The following is a 19,579-nucleotide window of genomic DNA, read 5'->3' on the forward strand; positions in this document are numbered from 1 at the left end:
GAGAAGGATGCCAGGAGGAGGAGCCTCAGATTTCCACTTATTGTTACTTCCAAGGTCTTGGCCATTGGCTGAAAGACTAAAGACCCTCACCATCCTGGCTCACAGAACCTCATGACTATACCTGAAAGCATCAGTCTTGAGGTTTCTGCCTTGAATAAAAAGCACTCATATCTCCTGTATCTGCCCAATGTAATCAGGGCCTCATGTTCCTCCTCACACTCTCTTTATTAAATAAGAGCAAGCAAATTAAAAAAAATTTTTTTTTTTTTGCTTACCCTAAGCAGACCTGAGGATGTAAAGTTTGGTTTAAAAACATTATCCTTCAATGGTAAGTAACAACTGCCTGTGGATTCCACATGTTTCTACAGTCCTGCAAGCAGAAGCTCTGATAATCCTTCTTCTGAAACAGAAGTGGGAGAGAGGAAAAGGATAGGAACATGAGAATGACTGGGAATATTCATTTCACTGTCCACCATCTTGTGTGTCTGGGATGAAGGAAAGACATGCCTACTGCTCCTAAGCTCTGAGATTCCCTCTTCAGGTTTCTCACAGTTACATGTCTAGGCGCCACTAACCCATGTTCACATACCATGGGAACCAGGGATGGGGAAAAATGGCACAAGTAGAGGTTCTCTGGCTACCTCTGTTTCTCTAGGCATGAGGTTCTCATCTCCGACCTCAGAGTTCTCTGCTTTCTTCCTGCATCTCTGAAGTTGTTGCAGCCCACCTCGTCACGCAGGGAAAGTCTCGGAGCTTCCGCAGTTCTAAACAACAGTTTCTATGAGGTCACCGTGCCCACTGGTTTCCCCAAAGTTGTTTTGTGCTTTCTCTTTACTTAAGATTTATAACCTACTTCAAAAGAGTCAAAACTTCAGTGTGTCCAAAAATATGGCACAAGAAGGGGCTGGAGAAATGGCTCGGTGGTTCAGAGCACTCGCTGCTCTTGCAGAGGAGCTGGGTTCAATTCCCAGCACCCACATGGTACTTTACAACTGTCTGTAGTTCCAGCTCAGAGAATCCACTCCCCTCTGTGGGCTCTGCAGGCCCTGCATGCATATATTACACATGCACACATTCATGCAAAGCATTCACACATATGAAAGAAAAAGAAGTAAACCTTAAAAGAGAAAAATATGGCAGAAGAAAAACATGGTGAGCAACGATCAACCTCTCCAACAAGTGACTGCGAACAATTTCGCCTTTCCCAGTAAACTCCACATAGGTGCAAAGACTTCCAAGTGAGGGTCTACAATAGAGGAAACAGAACCCTGGCCTTCGATGGAGCTCCTGAAGGATTTGGTCAAAGAAACCAAAATGGCATCAAGTAGCTTTAGGCAGGTGAGGAATGAGAAGGAAGTACAGCCAGCCCTGAGTCCCACAGCCACAGGAATCAAGTTTCTAGCCAATTAATACAACACTGGGCTGAAGGTATCCAACAATTTCATGCTCACCAACCAGCAAGTATGAGGCTGATGCTGGCACTGTCCCACAGCTGGTAGGCCAGGTGGAAGCGGCAGCAGATGTTTCTACCTCATGCCACATGGATTAGGTAAACTAGGACAGTACCTATAGCCTGAAGGAGACTCACACAGCACACAACAGAAAAGACGACTGTGACACTAATCGGTACTAATGATGACCACGGACAGGATGATGGATGGATACCTTTGTGAAAAACGATCACTCATTCAAATGGATTAGACATTTCATGACAGAACCGAATGTTTACACTTTATTTCCAGGTGTCAGAAACCACGGGCTGGAGGAATTTTCTTACTCCCAGAACTTTAAATGCCTGGACCCCAGTGAAGGAGTATCAGTAAGCCACTGTCAATCATTTCTATGAATGCTTGCAGGTGAATATGCAATTGGATTAGCCATATCTCATATCCTCGGAGTCTGTAAGTGCTTTGGAAATACCTTAAAGTCCAATTATGGGTAGCAGGAAAAACTCTGTTGCTGAAAATATTTTTATTGACATACATTTTATGTTGTATGCCCAGATTTCCAGGTGCACCCTCTGTGGTCTCATCTCAGTGAGCATATGTGAGAAACAACAGAGGTGACCCAGTCTTCACTACTTTCCCCTAGTAAGGCTTGTGGATAAAATGCTTCCTTCCACTGAGAAGAGTAGCTTCTGACAGGAGCCTCTAGTGAGAAAAGTAATTTCTCTCCATCTGGCCTCAGGAGGGTCTTATGTGTTTGAGGAAAAGAGCATGGTGGGAGCACATTTCCCATACCCCAGAAAGGGTAATCAAGCCTGGACACATCACAGGAACCGCCACCAATAGCTGGCTTCCGGACAGTGGTTTTGCTTTACGTTGTTTCCACGAAATGCCTTCCAAAGATGTGACTCATTCAGCGATACGGCTTTGTGTAATAGTTACTTGTCTCATTGTGACAAAAAGCCTGACACAAGCAACTTAAGGAAGAAAGGGTTATTTTGGCTCACAGTTTGAGAGTGAAGTCCATTGTGTTAGGGAAATCGTGGTGGCAGGATCCGAGGCCACACACACCAGCCACAGTCATACCAGAGAGAAGTGAAGGGTAGGTCCAGCTTTCTGTTTCTCTTTTATTGAGTTCAGGACCAAAGTCTGTGGCATAGTATCACCCACAGTAGGTGGATCTTCCCACTGTAACTTAAGGTAGCCTAATGCATACGATCCCTCAGAGATACTCGAAGAGGCCTGTCCCATAGATTGTTCTAGATCCCATCAAGTTGAAAACTGCGTGTAAGCACCACACTTGACTCTACTGACTTTTTACTCTAAGATATACATATTATTCCTTTCAAGTCTCTTTAAAACTTAAATAATTAATAAAAAAATTTAAAAAAGAAAAAAGCGGTACTAATTCAGGTCCATCACTTACTTCTTACATTTGAAATCCAATTGTTTAAATATATTTATTGCTGAAATTTTGGATGCTATCAGTTGTTATATTTATATGCTTTATCATATTTTCAGTATGTTTTCCCAAAATTGAATTATGACATTTTATTATGTAAAGATGTATGTTTTATCATATCCTAAATGATCAATTCATTTGTAATATTATGATTTTATGACAATTTTTATAATATGGCTATAACATTAAAAAGCTTCCCCCCCTTATATTTGTTGTTGTACCATGTCCAAATACTGCACTGTCTTATTTTTTTTATTAAATTTCTAACTTTATATTAAAAAAAACTTAAATAAAATCATATCAAAGACTTTCATCCGAATAGGAACAGTGAGAATAGCGTTGATTCCAAGTCATCTGTGGGTTTCATCAGATTAATAACAGGAAATAAACTTATCACATACTCTGATGCAAGCCCTCAGGTCTCAGAAAAACACCAGCCTATCAAAACAATGAATAAAGAGAGATGCTTTGCCATGTTTACCAAAAGTTCGGGCTGGTTGTGTTAACTACAGCATGGTGCCAGTAAGAGTACATATAGATGTCATCACCTCACTTGGGTTTGCAAGTTTGACACAAGAGGAAAAATACCCAGACCATGACAACCAAGACTAGGCAGTTTGGGGACACACATCTGCTGTGAACTGCAAAAGGGCCAGATGGAAAAATAATTTCAGCATACACTGGTTTGAGGGTAGAGGGCAGTGGCATCAGCTACAGAATAGTTACAGCATATTTAGCCGAGATTGATTTTGACTGAAGAGCTCACTGAATGATACATAATGCTATTAATATTTAACCAATAGGTCTTCCCTTCTCAAGAGTGTATTTTACAAGGGGAATGAAAAGGAATTCCAGTGCTTTCCTATCTCTCTTTTGTTTTGGTATTTTTGAGGCAGGGCTTTATGTAGCCCTTGATCATAGTATGCTGCCAAGGCTAGCTTTGAACTCTTGATACTCTTGCCTCTACCTCTCCTGTATATGGGATTATAGGTCTGTGCCACCATACTTGGCTCTTATGCTTTTAGAAGGTCTCTAGAATCCAAGCAAGTAACTGAAAGCTGGATTTGACCATACATGCAACAGCCACTTCAGGTGGAGACAAGAAGATCAGGAATTCAAGGGCATTCTTTGCTAAGTAGGGAGGCTTAAGACCTACCTAACCTACATGAGACCCTGCTTCAAAAAGCTCAAGCCAAACATAGTAAAAGTAGACACAAAGTGACCTATCATCTTGCAGTATCCGTACTTTTGCAACAAATACTAATTTTTCCGCTTTCTTACCAGTATAATTATGAAATGCTGTCTTTGTGCAAATATTGGGAAAAGGTAGGCAAACGGAACGTATGGCATACACTAGAGCCACAACACAAAGCATGTTCCACTGTGACTTTTCAAATAATGGGGTGCATCTCTATCCATGGACTCTTCCCAGTCCTATCAGTAAAAGCCAACATGAATCTTCCCTTGCATTGGATCCTCAGGAAACTACAGATGAAGCCATCTCTGCTCTTAACCAAACATGCGACCAGATATTTAACAGGGGCAGGGTGCTGGGAAAGGAAGAGGCAGGGTATGACAGAGCTGTGAAACACACTGTGGTCATATGCTCCAGCAACGACCAAGGATGAAAAAGCGTGTCAACCCTTGGCACAAGTGGAACACAACAGTGCCAGGTGTTTGGTGCAAGACAAACATCTGGATGTTTGGTTATGTGTGCTATTCTTCCTCCAGATGTTGGGACATTGTAAATATTAGGGATAGGCAAAAAGTTACTTTGGAAATTTGAAACTGGGACCTGGTAGTAAGAAGAGACTGGTAATAGAAGGCTCTGGCGTATTTCAAAGAACAGTAATAAGGCAGGAGGGGCTAAACCTTTGTTACCTCAGCTTGGGAGTGCTGTCATAAAAATTCCCCAAAGCATCAGGAAACTCCCAGAAGTTCTTATAAACAATCTTTCTCTTATGGAATTCTTTCTAGACTATTATCATTTCTAATTCATGTATAATCATAGGCACAACTTTGTATGTTTGTATGTAAATGGGGGGGCAATGTTGGATGTCTTCCTTGATCACTTTTACATTTGAATTTTGAAGCAGGATTTACTGCTGAATATGGAGCTCAGCATTTGGCTGGGCTGGCTGGCTAGCAGGCTCCAGGGACCTGTCTGTCTCTACTTCCTCCAACACTGTGGGTATAGGTGTAACCATTACATCTGACTTTTTTGTGCATGTTGGGGTTCTAAACTCAGGGTCGTTGTGTTTTCACAGCAAACACCTCACTGACAGTCGTCTCCCCAGACCCTCATTTCCAAACTAAAACTCAGTTATACATGAAAACAAGGAAGTCAGAATGCATTGTGGTCCCATTGTCTCAGATTACAATTAATCAGTGTATACCCACCTACATCCTAAAAGACTCACTGGTACCCCCTAGGGACATGCCAACAACAGCACTTGATGTTTTATTGATGTACATAAATTTAGATACACACACACACACACACGCACACACACGCACACACACACACACACACACATACACACACACACACACACACACACACACACACACACACACACACACATATAGAGTTTTAAGCCCGGCATTGTGCTTGATTTCAGTCAAACATTCCCTTCATCTCTACTAATCCTCCCTCACAGAAGGGAAAAGTGACATTTAGCATGGAACCACAGCTTTGCCAAAGGCAAGTTTTTATACTGCCCATGGAAATAGTGAACACAGATAACACGATGATCTGAAGGCGATGTTTGGAAAGCTCACAGTCCTCACAGGATGGCCTGCCTTCTTATACTCAGTCTTGGTATTTTTCAGACTGAACTTACTCATCTGTGACTGAGCCATCTGCCGGGACAATCTTCCACGGGGTCAGGAGCCAGGAATAACTAGATATAAGGCAAAATTAGGAGGGGGCGGGCCGTCGGCCTGCTCCTGCCCAGTGGACCCTGAGGCTGGGAGAGCCAGCAGAAAGTTGGAGAGACACTTTTTCCATTGCACCCAGTACTGCTGAGGTCAGTGAACCCGGCCTTGCCTGGAGGATGCTGCGGGTGATGGTGAGCCAGCCCTCCCGAGCTGAAAGCGTAGTACCTCAGCTGCCTTCGGCTGGCTCCATTGCATCAGGCTGCAAGCCTCAGTGCTCAGCGAAACCCAGCAGGGCTGGCGGCGCTGGGAACACACTGTGCAAGTGCCAGTGCTGGGAGTCATGCTCTGTATTAGCATGAAAGAAAAAAAAAAAGCCCTAGTGCAATGCACAGAACAGACAGGAAGAAAGCTGTGGTTCAAGGCTGCAATGAACAATATTGCCAGGTTTTGTTTTGCTTTGTTTTTTGTATTTTTTTTTTTCCAAAAACAAACAAAAAACCCTGAGAAAACAAAATTTTTCCAGGGAGAAGCTGCCTGTTTCTTTACTTAAGCTTGTGGACATAGAGGCATGTGTACACACACACACACACACACACACACACACACACACACACACACACACGGCGGCGGGGGGGGGGGACTACATGCCAGCAGTTTTCATTTGTTAAAAATTATTTATCATCTATTGTCACTGTATTCTAATTTTGTTCTATTCCGATCAATTTAAAATGAGACCATGCTTATGGTAAGAAGATTCCAAAGTGGTCACCTTGCTGGGTAGAGCCATATAAACCCAAACCATGAAGTACTAAATACCTGGTACTATGTTGGTATCATGCTGGACTCCTGTGAAAGCCTGTCTGATGCTGACAGCCAGCTTTCCCACCATTCTCCCAGCACTCACCTTGGGGATACTGAAGCGTGGGCGGGGATGGGGGCACTGTGAGAGCCTCCTGTGAGTCTGCAGATGAAGGAGTCTGGCTTGATGGGGAAGGTAAGGCAGGGGCTGCTGGCAAGCTCAGGTCCAAGGAGAGGTCAGCTCTGCCCCGGCTCACACTCCGGCTTCTCAGCTCCTTCTCGTGCGTCTCGGCTGCCAACTGTTCCAAGTATTTGTATCTGAAAGTTAAATTCCAAAGGGTTTCCGTAAAAAGAAAGAGGAGCCCGTGGCTGACGCTTGTTTATGGACGAAACACCTGCAGATTGAGCTGGTTTCCTGATGCATGGGGCAGAGTGCGGTGCTGACTGGAGGGTCAGCCTGCCAAAAGCACACAGCAAAGCCAAGATGCTAGTGATTAAAAACCCTGCATCATTCATAAGCAAGCAAGTGAGGGCAAATGGCAACATCACACAAAACCGGATCCCGGCTCACCGCTGCAGGATCTTCATTCCCCTTTCAGGACACATTTCTACAAACACTAACAATAATAAACTAGCAAATAATAACCCGCAAAGGGCTCTGGCAGGGACAGCTGAGAACTGAACCCCTGTGGAGTTCACAGCTGTGAAATGGGAGGGTTTCTTGGTGTGGCAGAGAGAAACAGTGCCCCCAAATACCAAAAGGGGGCTGCTTGGACGGAAGCCTCTCGGAATTCCTGAACCTGCTTCAGTGCTAACAGCAATGCAGCTGGAATTCACTTTGTTCTCTCAGCATAGCCCATGGAAACTTTTTTATATTCTAAAATATTTCTGAGCAGGACTCAGACATCCAATAGCTTGGACCTGACGTCACATACAGTTTATTCATCAAAGTCAGTTTAAAAAGAACAAAGATACATCTGTTTTGCATTGCAGGCAGGCAGAACCCACTAACTGTTTATTAAGAACAGCTACCAATCATCTTCCTCATAGTGCACTTTATAGATCAGACCAAAATAACTTTGAAATATGTGCCTCTTCCAGATGTCTACACAGAAATAATACATGAGTTAGGCTGGGGCAGGTCTCCAGCATCTCGGGCTGGGCTGCAGCTTATGCAAAACCCATCCCTCTGTGCCCATGCCCTGACTTAGGGCTTCCTCACAGGCAACACCTCTGCCGGCCACCAGGACATGACACTCCTCATTCACCAGGATGACAAAAGCAGAGGGCATAGTTAAAGTCTTTAAAGTAATCAAATGCCACGCGACTGCAGCTGGGTTGGTTGGTCAAGTGTGTGCCCTACCAGTACTAAGAGCTGAGCTTGACCCCCTGGCATCCATGCATAACAGCCAGATAGAGTGCCATGTCCTTGTAATCTCGGTGCTGGGAAGTTAGAGACAAGCAGACCCCTGAGGCTTGCTGATCAGCCAGCTGAGCATACAGGGGCAGAGACGCTGTCTCAAAAACCAAGGTGAACAGTGCTCAAGAAAGCAGCCCCATTTGAGGCTGACCGCTGACCTGTCCACAGGTGTACAAGTGCACACAAAGAAACGGGAACTCCCTTTAGGAGTGTGTGGTCAACTCTGTCACCTTCACCCACTTCTCTCTCTCTCTCTCTCTCTCTCTCTCTCTCTCTCTCTCTCTCTCACACACACACACACACACACACAGGCTGCCCTTCCGGCTATGCCAGCATGGACGTCTTCCGCTGTGAAGCTGGCTCAGACCAACACAGCTGCAAGTAATCTCAGCCTTGCCTCTGAACTCGTGTCGGATATGTAGCCCATTCAGCTCCGATGGCATTTTACATTTACTGCCTGGCATATTTAGTTAGCTCTTCATATATGTACGTCTGTTTTCAACAAGCAGATAATACGATTTGGGAGATCAGGGAGAGCATCATCCTTTGTTCTTTCCCTCAGCGCCTTGCCCACGTCTGCTGATGGGAAGCAGGCAAAGCATGCAGGGTGGAAGCTGCCAGCACCTCCCCCCACCTGCAGAAGCCCACCTGCAGTCAGGAGGCCTAGGGTTGCGTGTACCCCATCTCACTGGCCAGTGAGGAGCTTTCCTGGCAAGAGCCAGCAGTGGATGTGCATACTAACACCCAACGCTTGGTACTGAGAGAGCTGCCTCAGAGAGAGAGGGCAGAGCTGTGCTCAGGAAGACTTTATTCTGACTGCCCTGCTAACGGTAATTAGCAGATTGCCAGAATCCCAGAGGAGAAAAACCAGAGTCCCAAACACGTTCTTACACGAAAGGTCTCTACCAGGAGGCCAACTTACCTTAGAAAAAACAAACAACAACAAAAACAGTGGCTCCCCTAGAAAGCCACATCTTGCCCTATACATGTTCCTGCCAATCCATTTGGGCCTTTCACCTTATCTGGTCCAGCCCCAGTCTTGGTCTTCCACACCATACTCTGTGGGCAGCCAGGGGCTGCCAGCCAGTGGGTTCAGATCAGTTTCTCTACCAAGAGACTGACAGATGTTCACAAAGACTGTTCTTGTGTGCATGCAGGTTTCACAGAGGCCATCACCAAAGATCCATGGCACAGGGAAGGGGGCAGAAGACTTAACTAGAATTGTTGCATGGAATGAGGGTCTTTACGGGACAACAGGAGAGCAAGGCTGGGGATATTAATACTGGCTACCAGGGGTACAGTTTTGGTTTATACAAGGAGATTTCTGATTGTACAACAATGTGAATACACCTCAAATGACTGAGTCATACACTGAAATGGCTACACTGATCAAGTATATGCTAAGTGTACACACACACCCTCTTTAAAATAAATTTTTAGGATTTACTTTAGGTTTATGAGTATTTGCCTATGAGCGTAGACATGAGCTACATGTGTTCCTGGTGTCTAGGCTGAGGGGGTGGGGTCAGAAGAGGGAAGTTTGAGTTATTGATGATGTGAGCCATCATGTGGATGCTAGGAACCAAACCTGAGTATTCTGTGAAAATGACAAGTACTTTAAATCACTGAGCCATCTTTCCAGCCCCAACTTACACAATCTTTAATTTAATAAGGGTGATGGCCATGGTGGTCAGGAGCATTATTTTCTTGGAAGAACGCCTGCAGCGTTTGCAATGATTGGAGAGATGAGGGTCACAGCTCATAGTAGTGAGAAATGTCACTACTTAATGTCCAGCTTGACCCTCTGGACACACAGGAACTTCCAGCGTCCTGGGAAGGAAGCCAGACCCATGTCCACACCTTATCATAACATAGTGAGTCTTAAAGCCACGCACTTAGGGACCCAAACGTAATCAGTCTGGGGAGTCGCCAGCTCATGAGATGACTGTCATGTGTCCCTGATGCCTTCAGAAGCAACACCAACCATAAGACCACAACGAGGTTGCCACACAAAGCCCCAAGCCATGTCTGTGGCATCCAAGTCCAACATTCAAGCTCTCACCTCTGCTCCACAAGCCTCCCCATTTCCCTTTGCTATGCCTCCCGCCTTTGTTTATTCATTCATCTTTTCATTTGTTTAGTGAACATTTGTGCCTGCCATGTGCTGTGACTGTAACAGGCAGTAAGGAATTAATAATAAACAAGAAAAATATCCCACCCTCATGCAGCTCACGGTGTGTGGGGAAGGGGAGTTGTAAACAAACTTTTGGAATAAACTCTGACACCCATAGGGGTACCCAGGGCAGGACTAGAATTTCAGCTCAGGCTCTCTTAACTGAGCTCTACATATCCTGTATGAGTCAGCCCTAGTCACCAATAACTTTTCCTCTGGTCCTCCTACCCAGGTCTCCCTCACATTGAATCCAAGCTCTTCGACATCTCCTGGGCCTCCCAGGAGCGCTCAGCATCCTTTCTCATGGCTCTTGAACCACCATCATGCATAACTTCCAATTGTCTAGTGCATCCCCAATCTTCCCTGTTACTTTGTTCCTGCGACCCCCCGTGTCTTCAAACGAGTAAACCCAAACCTAAAAAAAAAAAAACCAGCTAGCCCAGACTGTGGGGGTATGCCGGACTCTGTTCGCCAAACCTCATGTGAACTGAGAGGCAACATGTTGGGGAAGGCTACAGCAAGGCCATCGAGGGCCCACTCTTGCACCTGCTGAGATGACCACATGCTAGGTAGAGGGGTGTTCTACCCCGGAAGAGGAGAAGTGACCAAGGGCAAAGCAGGAGTGGGAGAATGGGAGTGACAGCTCCTCAATATGAGTATACCAGGAATAAGCAGAAGCCAGAAGGGGAAAAAGAACAGCTCGGCTTGAGCCAGCTCTGACCTTGACATGGCACCTAACATTCCCTGCAGGAGTCACCCAGCCTTGCCTGGGTAGACATAGCCTGACAGCCAACTGTCAGAAGCTCAAAAATACACAATCTGGAGAGAAAACGAAACATATAAAATTTGAAATTCCTTAACCCCGGGCAAAAAACCAAGAGTATTTCAGTAAGAGCAGATGCCTCCCACTGTCTGAAACTGTCACTTATCAAAGGAAGGGACGTTTATTCGTTCTTACCAGCACCTTTCTCTCTGAATTTACTGGCCACCGCTGGTTATTAGGATGACAATAATCTAATAGAATGTTGGAAATAAACCAATGTTTTATTCATGAGGCTGACTTAAGCATCTAATTTTTTAATTGAGCACAGACAGTCTCCACTGTTGCCTGACTCAGACTGTCCTGATCTATTTAGCTGATGGTGTCTAAAACATTAGCACAATTCCACATCATATTGGCACAATACAAATGGTTAGGCTCCCTCTAGGCTCCAGCACAAAAGGCATGAAGGGAGCCCATTCCTCGCTTCATACTATATCGCCATCTGGTGGCAGAGTAAGTGACTGCAGGCTGTAGGAGGCAAGGGGTAAAAACTTTTGCCTGTGGATTTCCAGATGTCCTTTGTTTACCTCAAACGATCACAAACTGGATATATGAATTAATACAATTAATGAAGTTAAATTAATGAACTCAGGCTGGAAATGTGACTCAGCAGTTAAGAGCACTGGCTGCTCTTCCAGAGAACCAAGGTTCTAGTCTCTGCCCCTAAACGGCAGCTAACAACAGTCTGGAACTCCAGTCTTAGGGGATCTGACATCCCCTTCTAGCCTCCAAGGGTGCCAGGCATGTACACGGTGCACAGGTATACACGCAGGCAAAACACTCATACACATGAGAAAATTAAACTTAAAAAAAGAGATTAATGGACTAAGTTTTCATCTGGAAGCTGTCATCATGTTAGGCCATTTTTTTTTAAACTACAGTGTGTGTGCATGCATGCATATGCATGCGTGTGTGTGTGTGTGTGCGCGTGCCTGTTGAATGGTGCACACATGGGTATATGGGAGTCGGAGGACAGCTTGCAGAAGTTGGTTTCTCTCTCCTTTGTGTGTGTCCAGGGATCAAACTCGGCTTCTCAGCCTTGGCAGCAAGTGCCTTTACCCACTTTCTTCAACAGCTTATTCATAAGTGCCCACTGTGTGTGCCAAACTCTGAAGGGGCTACTTGGGAATGGTTTCCTCCATGCAGGCCAGGAGAGCAGTTCAGGAGGGAGGGAAGAGATCGGTTATAAAACTGGAGAGTCTTGCGCACACCAGGGACAGTATCGATTGACTGAATTACCGTGGACTGAGTGACCTGGAAGTACATAGTAAGAACAGCTAGTCCAGGTTCAAGAGCACTGGTACAAGTGTGGCTAATGCAGGCATCACGATGTCTGGGTCAGTTCTGGATTACTTATGGCATGACAGTCCCTGAGCAGTTAATGCCTGGTGTTGTCACTACTATCTTGGTTTCTAAGTGCTCAACTAGGATAGTCACACAATGACAAAAATCACTCAGTGATGAAGTTTCCAAAACACATCTCCATCACTGTGACACGTGGCAAGACCTAACATACGGTAAAACGGTGGTGGTAATGTGCTCATTTGGAAAGGGTTTTGGAGCATAGATGTTGCCATGATGGCCTCTCTATGCCTCTTTCCACCCTGATTTCGGTCAGTTGTTTCTTTCATAAATCCAGAGTTTTCTTGAACTATGAAGTGAGGAGACAGGTGTTTGCAAAAGCCAGACGTGCAATGCCAAGGTGCCTCAGGTGAAGTGAATGCACCAAGGAACGCTGCATGCTTGGTTAACAGTGCAAAGTCACGTAGCACCATTACCAAGTGAAGAAGATGGATACGCACCTTTCTTCTCTCGCTTGTCTTTGCTCCTCTCTTTTGTCTAGATATTCTCGACTAGCAGAAATGTTCAGAACAAACAAAAAGAGAATAATAGATTTAGTGCTCATGAGATTATGAAGCAATTACTAAAAGAATATCACAGAGCCCTGCTTCTGCCTTAGAAAGGGAAAATCTGTCATAGCTGAATGCTAAAAGTTTAGAGGCTGTATTTCAAATGTGCTAAATATAAAGGATTTTTTTTCAATAAAATGAAAAGGAGGTCAGAAAAACAGGAACATAGGTGACATCAGAAAGACTAAAGGAGGTGTAGACTGGGGAGAACACACCAAGGACACAGGTGTGCCAAGTATAGGCATCCGTGCTTCTTGCTTTTTATACTGAAAACACAGTATAACCCAGGAAGCTTGAAAGCTCCATTCACAAAAGCATCTACACCCAAAGCGTAGCTCAGTGATGTGCGAAAAGCATGAACAACTTACTTACCAAGACTGAGAGGTGGGCTGCCAGCGTACTCCTCGCCATGGTGTTGGGAACAGACACTCGGCTTTCGGTGTTTCCCTACTTAACTCTCTCCACTCACATTCTCAACTGTAGCACCATGGTTACTGTAACTAATTGTGGCCTGTGGCCAGTCTGTCCTGATGACTAGTGTTGTTGGTGGGCAGAGGCCACCTTGCCTGGCTCTCTCTGTGCTCTTACATGACAAGTGACAATCATGTGAAAACCACAGAACGTGGCAACCGGTAATAAACCAACTCTGAAGACAGGATGCCGGTATCAGCCCCCAGTGCTCTGTGTGCTTGCTAATATGAGCAGGACATTTTGACTTTGACAACACACTCTCAACCTATCTTTCTATTTTACTGGGACTCCACTGACACAATTGCTAGGGATTTGGGTATATTCCAAGGATTTTTAAGACATCTTTTTTTTTCTTCCTAACACTTCGTTTCCAATGGGCTCCCTGCTCACTACCCCCTCTCATTTCAAGTCTGCTGCTTGGCTCATCCAATGGATTCATTATTTTTCCCATGTTTCCGTTATGTGTATTTCTATTTGGCTTTTCTTTACATCTTCACAAAGGCTTGTCTTTTTAGTTGTTTCAAGCATATTTTCCATTAATCTTTTTTTCAGTCCTACTAGTAAAAAGCCTTACTTTGTCATTCCACTGTAATATGTGGGGAATGAATTCTAATATAGCTCGTCATATAGATCAATTATTTCCAAGAATAACTTGTAGCAGAGATGTGTTTGCCCTTACTCTTGGAACACATTCACAATAGCTGCTTTAATCTCTGCCTGATGGTGACATCATCCAAGTCCCTTCTGTAGTTCTTTTCATTATCTTCCTTCCTTCCACTAAAATCTCCCTAACTCTCTGTGACAAGCCGTTTTGCATTGCACCTGTATATCTTAACTCTATAGCAAGATTCTGAGGGTTGAATTCTATAAATGAGACTCGTTCCTGCTTTGTTTTTTGCAGATAATTGAGCAGATTGGGTTCACCTGTGGGTTCTGAAGCACCTTCTGATGTTTCGCCAGTATTAGCTCCCATTCTCAACTATTCTCAACTGCGTCAGATTAGGCCTTGAGTGCATGACCTAGCAGCCATTTTGGGACCTGAGTGGTGATCCCCTCTCTAGGGAGTTCTCAACGCTGGGCTTGCCATTTATGCTAGGAGCTAGACATGTCCAAATCAGAGATGGGCTAAATCTCAGGAAGTTCCTTGTTCATGTGTTCCTTGTCTTTCTGTCTCTGTGTATGTCTCTGTCTCTCTGTCTCTCTGCTGGTGTTTATATGTACACAAATGCATGCATGAAGGTCAGAAGATACAGCTTGTTTGGTTTTGTGGTTGTGTGTGTGTGTGTGTGTGTGTGTGTCTGTGTGTGTCTGTGTATACAGAAGCCAGCAGAGGATGTAGAGTACCCTGCTTCATCACCCTCCAACTTATTCCTTTGAGATAGTGTCTTTTGTTGAAAATGGAGTCAGGCTAGGCTGGTAGCTAGCAACTCCCAGTAACGCCTTTGTCTTCCCCAGCCTCACCCCTACCCAAGCACATGCTTTACAGACTTTCATGCTTCCATACTTTTTATATAAGTGCTGGGATCTGGATTCAAGTACTCACGTACTATACAGCAAGCACCCTTACCCACTGAGCAGTCTCTCCCCAGCCCTACTTCAGCCAGCACCTACCCTCTCTGAGACAGAGTGACTTACAGGCTCAAAGCTCACCTAAATAAGTAAGCCAGGATGACTGGCCAGCAAGCCTCCTCATGGGGCATCCTCCTGTCTCTGTCTCCCCAGCACTGGGACCACAGTGCATGCCAACACAGACAGACATATCACAAAGGTTCTAATGATTAACGTTGTGTCTTCGTGTTTTCATGTAAAGTTCTTAATAAGCAATTCCTCCCTACCTCTGCAGCTCTCTCTGGTGCTGGTGGTCTTGTTTTTTGTTTGTTTGAGGCAGCATTTCATGTACCCTATTTTTAGTTAAGACCTTGGATGTATAACTTAATCCCCGAATTTTCCACGCATTTTAAGACAAATTCCTGGCTGCTAATTGGTGGTAAAATATGAGATTTCTCAGAGATCCATAAATCAGGAAGTATTTAACTTGTCCCAGGGGTTTGAGAAATCGGATTTTATAAACAACCTCTAGAACTGCCTCAGAAAGGGTGGAGACAGGTTGATGTTTCCATGTGTCATTTGGTAGGATTCTGACAGCTCACCATATACCATACAAGTGTGACAGAAAGGATGCTGGTTTAGTTCATGCAACCTGTTCGTCTTCTCTCAACAAAGCCAGGCTTAGCCCTTCACCCAGAGAAGGGTGTCTGTTTGTATGAAGCAACAAACAGCCAGTAAGCAGCTTTATAATTCTGTAATTATTTGGGTCATTTCTCCAATGACACGTGTCCTTCTTGGCCTCTGAGGAAGCCAGAAGTCACTGAATCTGTACCTTCTTACTGGTTATGTGTTATGTCCTCTAATGATGTAGCTGAGCATCATTGAAGAATATTTGACAAAGAAACTAAGCTGAGGAAATGGGACACAGCGATGGGGAGAAACATGAAGGGAAGGGGGAGAACATCCTATGGGAGGGATAATGAGAAGAAGGAGTGAAGATACAGAAGTGTGATGGGGGGAAATGGGAAAGGGGAACTGGAAAAGCAGAGTTGGAAAGAAGGGCAGGAAAGAAACATGTAAGGAAAGACTCAGTGCTGTACATGCTACAAAGCATGGCATGTGGAACCCAGGCAGGAAAGGGCAAGGAGCTGGGCCTGGACCTGGAAGATAGACAACAGGGGAGCTGGTAAAAGGGGAAGCAGCATGGGGACAGAGAGGTAAGATGTGGGCCATGTCCAGGGAAACATCCATGGAGGAAGACAAAGAGGAGATCAGGGACAATGAGCTGGGAGTAACTGGTACAAAAATTCCCCCACAGGAGGGAGCAATATATATTATATAAGATAAATTTCATCAAACATATATAAATGAATGCCATGAATGACTGTGGTTACTACGGGGAGCAAAGAACAAACCGAAAGATTTTCTTTGTGACATCCAATAGGATATGAATAAAACATGATGAGGCCCTTCAGGAAGAAATGGCAAATTACATTAAGGCAATTAGGCTCTATGTCCTGGGTAAGGCCACTTTAACTAATGGTGAAACAATGATGCCCAGCACCATAATTGTATTTGGCTATTTGTGCTTCCTGCCACATGGCTAGAGGAAGGCAGTATACACGACCTCTAAGCAGCCTTCTGCGAGTGAATCTTACTCCACTTCAAAGATACAGACAGACTGGGAGTGAATGTGTTGTTTTCTGACCCACTTAGGAAGTCTGTAAGTCAAGTGCTTCATGGTTCAAATCACAGTGAAAGTAATCTTCAAATCCTTACTTGAATTTGTTCCTTTCTTCCCGCTCTATCCTCTGCAGCCTTTCTTCTCTCTCTTGCCGTCTCCGCTCTCTCTCTGCTGCCAGTGATTCTTGGTGCTGCCGGAAGGAGGATGTAAGAAGACTACCGGGTGATGAGCTAAAAACACAACAAGTTATGCCTTAGTTGTGTGGCCTGTAGATAAAAGCACAGAGCAGGGAGCTAGGGAGATGGCCCAGTGGTTAACTCCCTTTCCCTCTGGATGTGAGGACCAGAGCTCAAATGCCTAGGACCCATGTAAATCATGAGTTACAGTATGGTAGCCTAGCCATAAATTCCAGGCTGGGAAAGGAGAGACAGAGACCTCCCAGAGCAAGCTGGCTAGCAAGACTGGTCATCGCTGCAAGCTTTGAGTTTGATTGAGAGCCCCTGCCTCAAAGAGTAAATGGAGAAAAGCCATAAGGGATGGTTCTAAACATCAGCTTAGGGCTTTCACCACCATGCATGCACATATGTATATGTACTTCCTCTACATACATGTAGGAAAACATGTATGTACACATATGCATACTACACTGTGTGTGCCAATGCTCTCTCCCTCCCTCCCTCTCTCTCTCTCTCTCTCTCTCTCTCTCTCTCTCACACACACACACACACACACACACACACACACACACACAAAGAAAAGAGTGGAAAGCATGCAAGCAGGAATCAATGCCCAGTTTGACCTGCATGAAGGATCTACCAGCACCCAGTACCCTTGTGGTGTTTAGATTGCTGGGCACCTCAAGATTTTCCATTTCAGAAGCCTTGTATATAAATGGTGATAAGCAAATGGTTTCACATGCTTGTAGGACTGGAGATGACAATGTATATAAAACAGCAAGCAATATGCTTGGCTCATAAGCAATCATCAGTCATAGTCATATAAACAGAAGTCTAGGAAGAGGTATTGCATGTCTGCACATATATTTATACAATAGATAGAAACCTCTATGCTTACATTTAAAATTGGTTCATATTAAAACTTTGATAAAGCCAGGTGCAGTGGCGCATGCCTATAATCCCAGCATTAGAGGAGGCAGAGGCAGGCAGATCTCTGTGAGTTTGAGCCCAGCCTGATCTACAAAGCAAGTGCAGGATAGCCAAAGCTACAATGAGAAATCCTGTTTTGAAAAACCAGCCAACCAACCAAACAAAAACAAAATGAAACAAAAAAAAAAAAACTTTTGATAAACTAGAATCAACTTTCAGTCTAAAATACTTTTCTCTTTATACATTTTACCATGTACTAACATCTCTGTGTACATCTCAAAATAACAATGTCATCTTAAAACAAGGTGCTCAGGAGACAGACAGACAGAAAAGACATGACATGTCTTTTTAGCAAATACAATTAAGGAAATTTTCTTCAGTGTTAATCATCCAAAGAAACTTGGAGTGGTGGATTGTGCCTTTAATCCCAGCACTTGGGAGGCAGAAGCAGCTGGAGCTCTGTGAGTTCAAGGCCAGCCTGGTCTACAAAACAAGTCCAGGACAGCCAGGGCTACACAGAGGAACCCTGTCTTGAAAAAACAAAACAAAATAATGATCCAAAGACATTCTGCTTGCCAAAGGCCAGCTCTCACTTGTGGCCAGAGTTCATGTAAGAACTGAACCTTTCTCAACACGGAGGACTCAGTGGGATGCCACTGCTATGGGGATCACAGGAAATGTTAAGGAAGAGGATGGGTGGGAGATGAGAAACTAGGTAACTAAATGAAAACATTTTAAAGGGGCTGAGCTGGGGAGTGAGCTGGGTATCTTGGAAATAAAACACACTGTGAAGCAACTATTGCTTTCACTTGTCAACTAAACCTTCCAAATATCAAACACCTCTGAAATACAGCCTCATCCAAGGATCCTTAGATACAGCATCCAAGGATACAGAGTGGGCAGAGGCAAATTTAAGTTCAGGGATAAAATGCTTGCACCGTAGGGACTCCTTAGTGCTGGAGAAAGGTGGATTCTAAGTCACGCAGTCTGCCAAGTGATCCAAGACATCCTCACTAATAAACGTGAGTGAGCAAAAGTGGTAGGGAAAGTAGAGATCAATTCACTATCTTTATAGCCAAGTTCTGTACTCCAGGCTCATGGGGGGAGGGAAAGGGGGCATCAAGGAGCCCTCACAGAGACACAGACAGAATTTATTTAGTTTTCATCCTACAAGGCCACACTATGCTGTCTAGAGTCTGTATTCTCTGAGCTGCAGTTATTTTGCAATTTTTAAAATGTTACCTGCAGGTAAATCTAATGAACAGAGGAAAGAGATTACTTTAATCTCTTGCATGGTGACTGATAGACATTAAGGACATTAATGCAAGTAATAAATTTATATATTATATCAATCTGAGGCTCTACATGAGAGAAAACACACCCTTCTCACATACACAAAGATCATTTAAAAATTGAAATTGTGCTACTAAGATCATAAAGGGATGGATGGCTAGAATCCATGTCATGTGATCTCCCTTCCTGGACATAATACAACTAAGTTGAAAATAAACAGTAAGGAAAGAAATTGGGGAGGGGACTTCAGTAATTGTAAAAATTTAACACACTTCTAAATTTCTCTGTTTCAGAAGACATTTTCAATATCAAATTCATACACAAAAATAAAAAATAGGACCAAGGTTTTAATTCTCTTAAGCTAATATATATCTAAATCATCATCTCAAAAGGATTTTTGTAGGGAATTTTAAAATGAGTTTCAAATCTTTGCAGAACATCTGAGTTGCATCATCATCATCACCATCATCCTCATTCTGAATAAGAACAAAGCAGAGCAATAACTCATAAAATGTCAAAGTCTATTTCAATAAGCACAGCAGCCAGGTGTGAACATAATATTGAAA

At 44.1% G+C, this 19,579-nt stretch overlaps 1 protein-coding gene across 5 annotated transcripts in view; it reads right to left on the bottom strand.

Annotated features, from left to right (window-relative positions):
- Positions 1–19,579, bottom strand: part of Fhod3 (formin homology 2 domain containing 3) — a 410,013-nt gene that overhangs the window by 58,350 nt on the left and 332,084 nt on the right. For 3 of the 5 annotated variants that reach the window (XM_055625622.1, XM_055625621.1, XM_055625619.1), the window contains 3 exons: positions 16,710–16,844; positions 12,804–12,854; positions 6,692–6,903 (listed from right to left, as the gene is read on the bottom strand). In XM_055625622.1, the coding sequence (XP_055481597.1) occupies positions 6,692–6,903; positions 12,804–12,854; positions 16,710–16,844 (398 nt within the window). The remainder of the gene's footprint in view (positions 1–6,691; positions 6,904–12,803; positions 12,855–16,709; positions 16,845–19,579) is intronic. The other 2 variants (XM_055625623.1, XM_055625620.1) reach the window with 1 other exon arrangement.

This window comes from Psammomys obesus, unplaced genomic scaffold, assembly GCF_907164565.1.
Source record: "Psammomys obesus unplaced genomic scaffold, mPsaObe1.curated_primary_1811, whole genome shotgun sequence".
Classification (NCBI taxonomy): domain Eukaryota; kingdom Metazoa; phylum Chordata; class Mammalia; order Rodentia; family Muridae; genus Psammomys; species Psammomys obesus.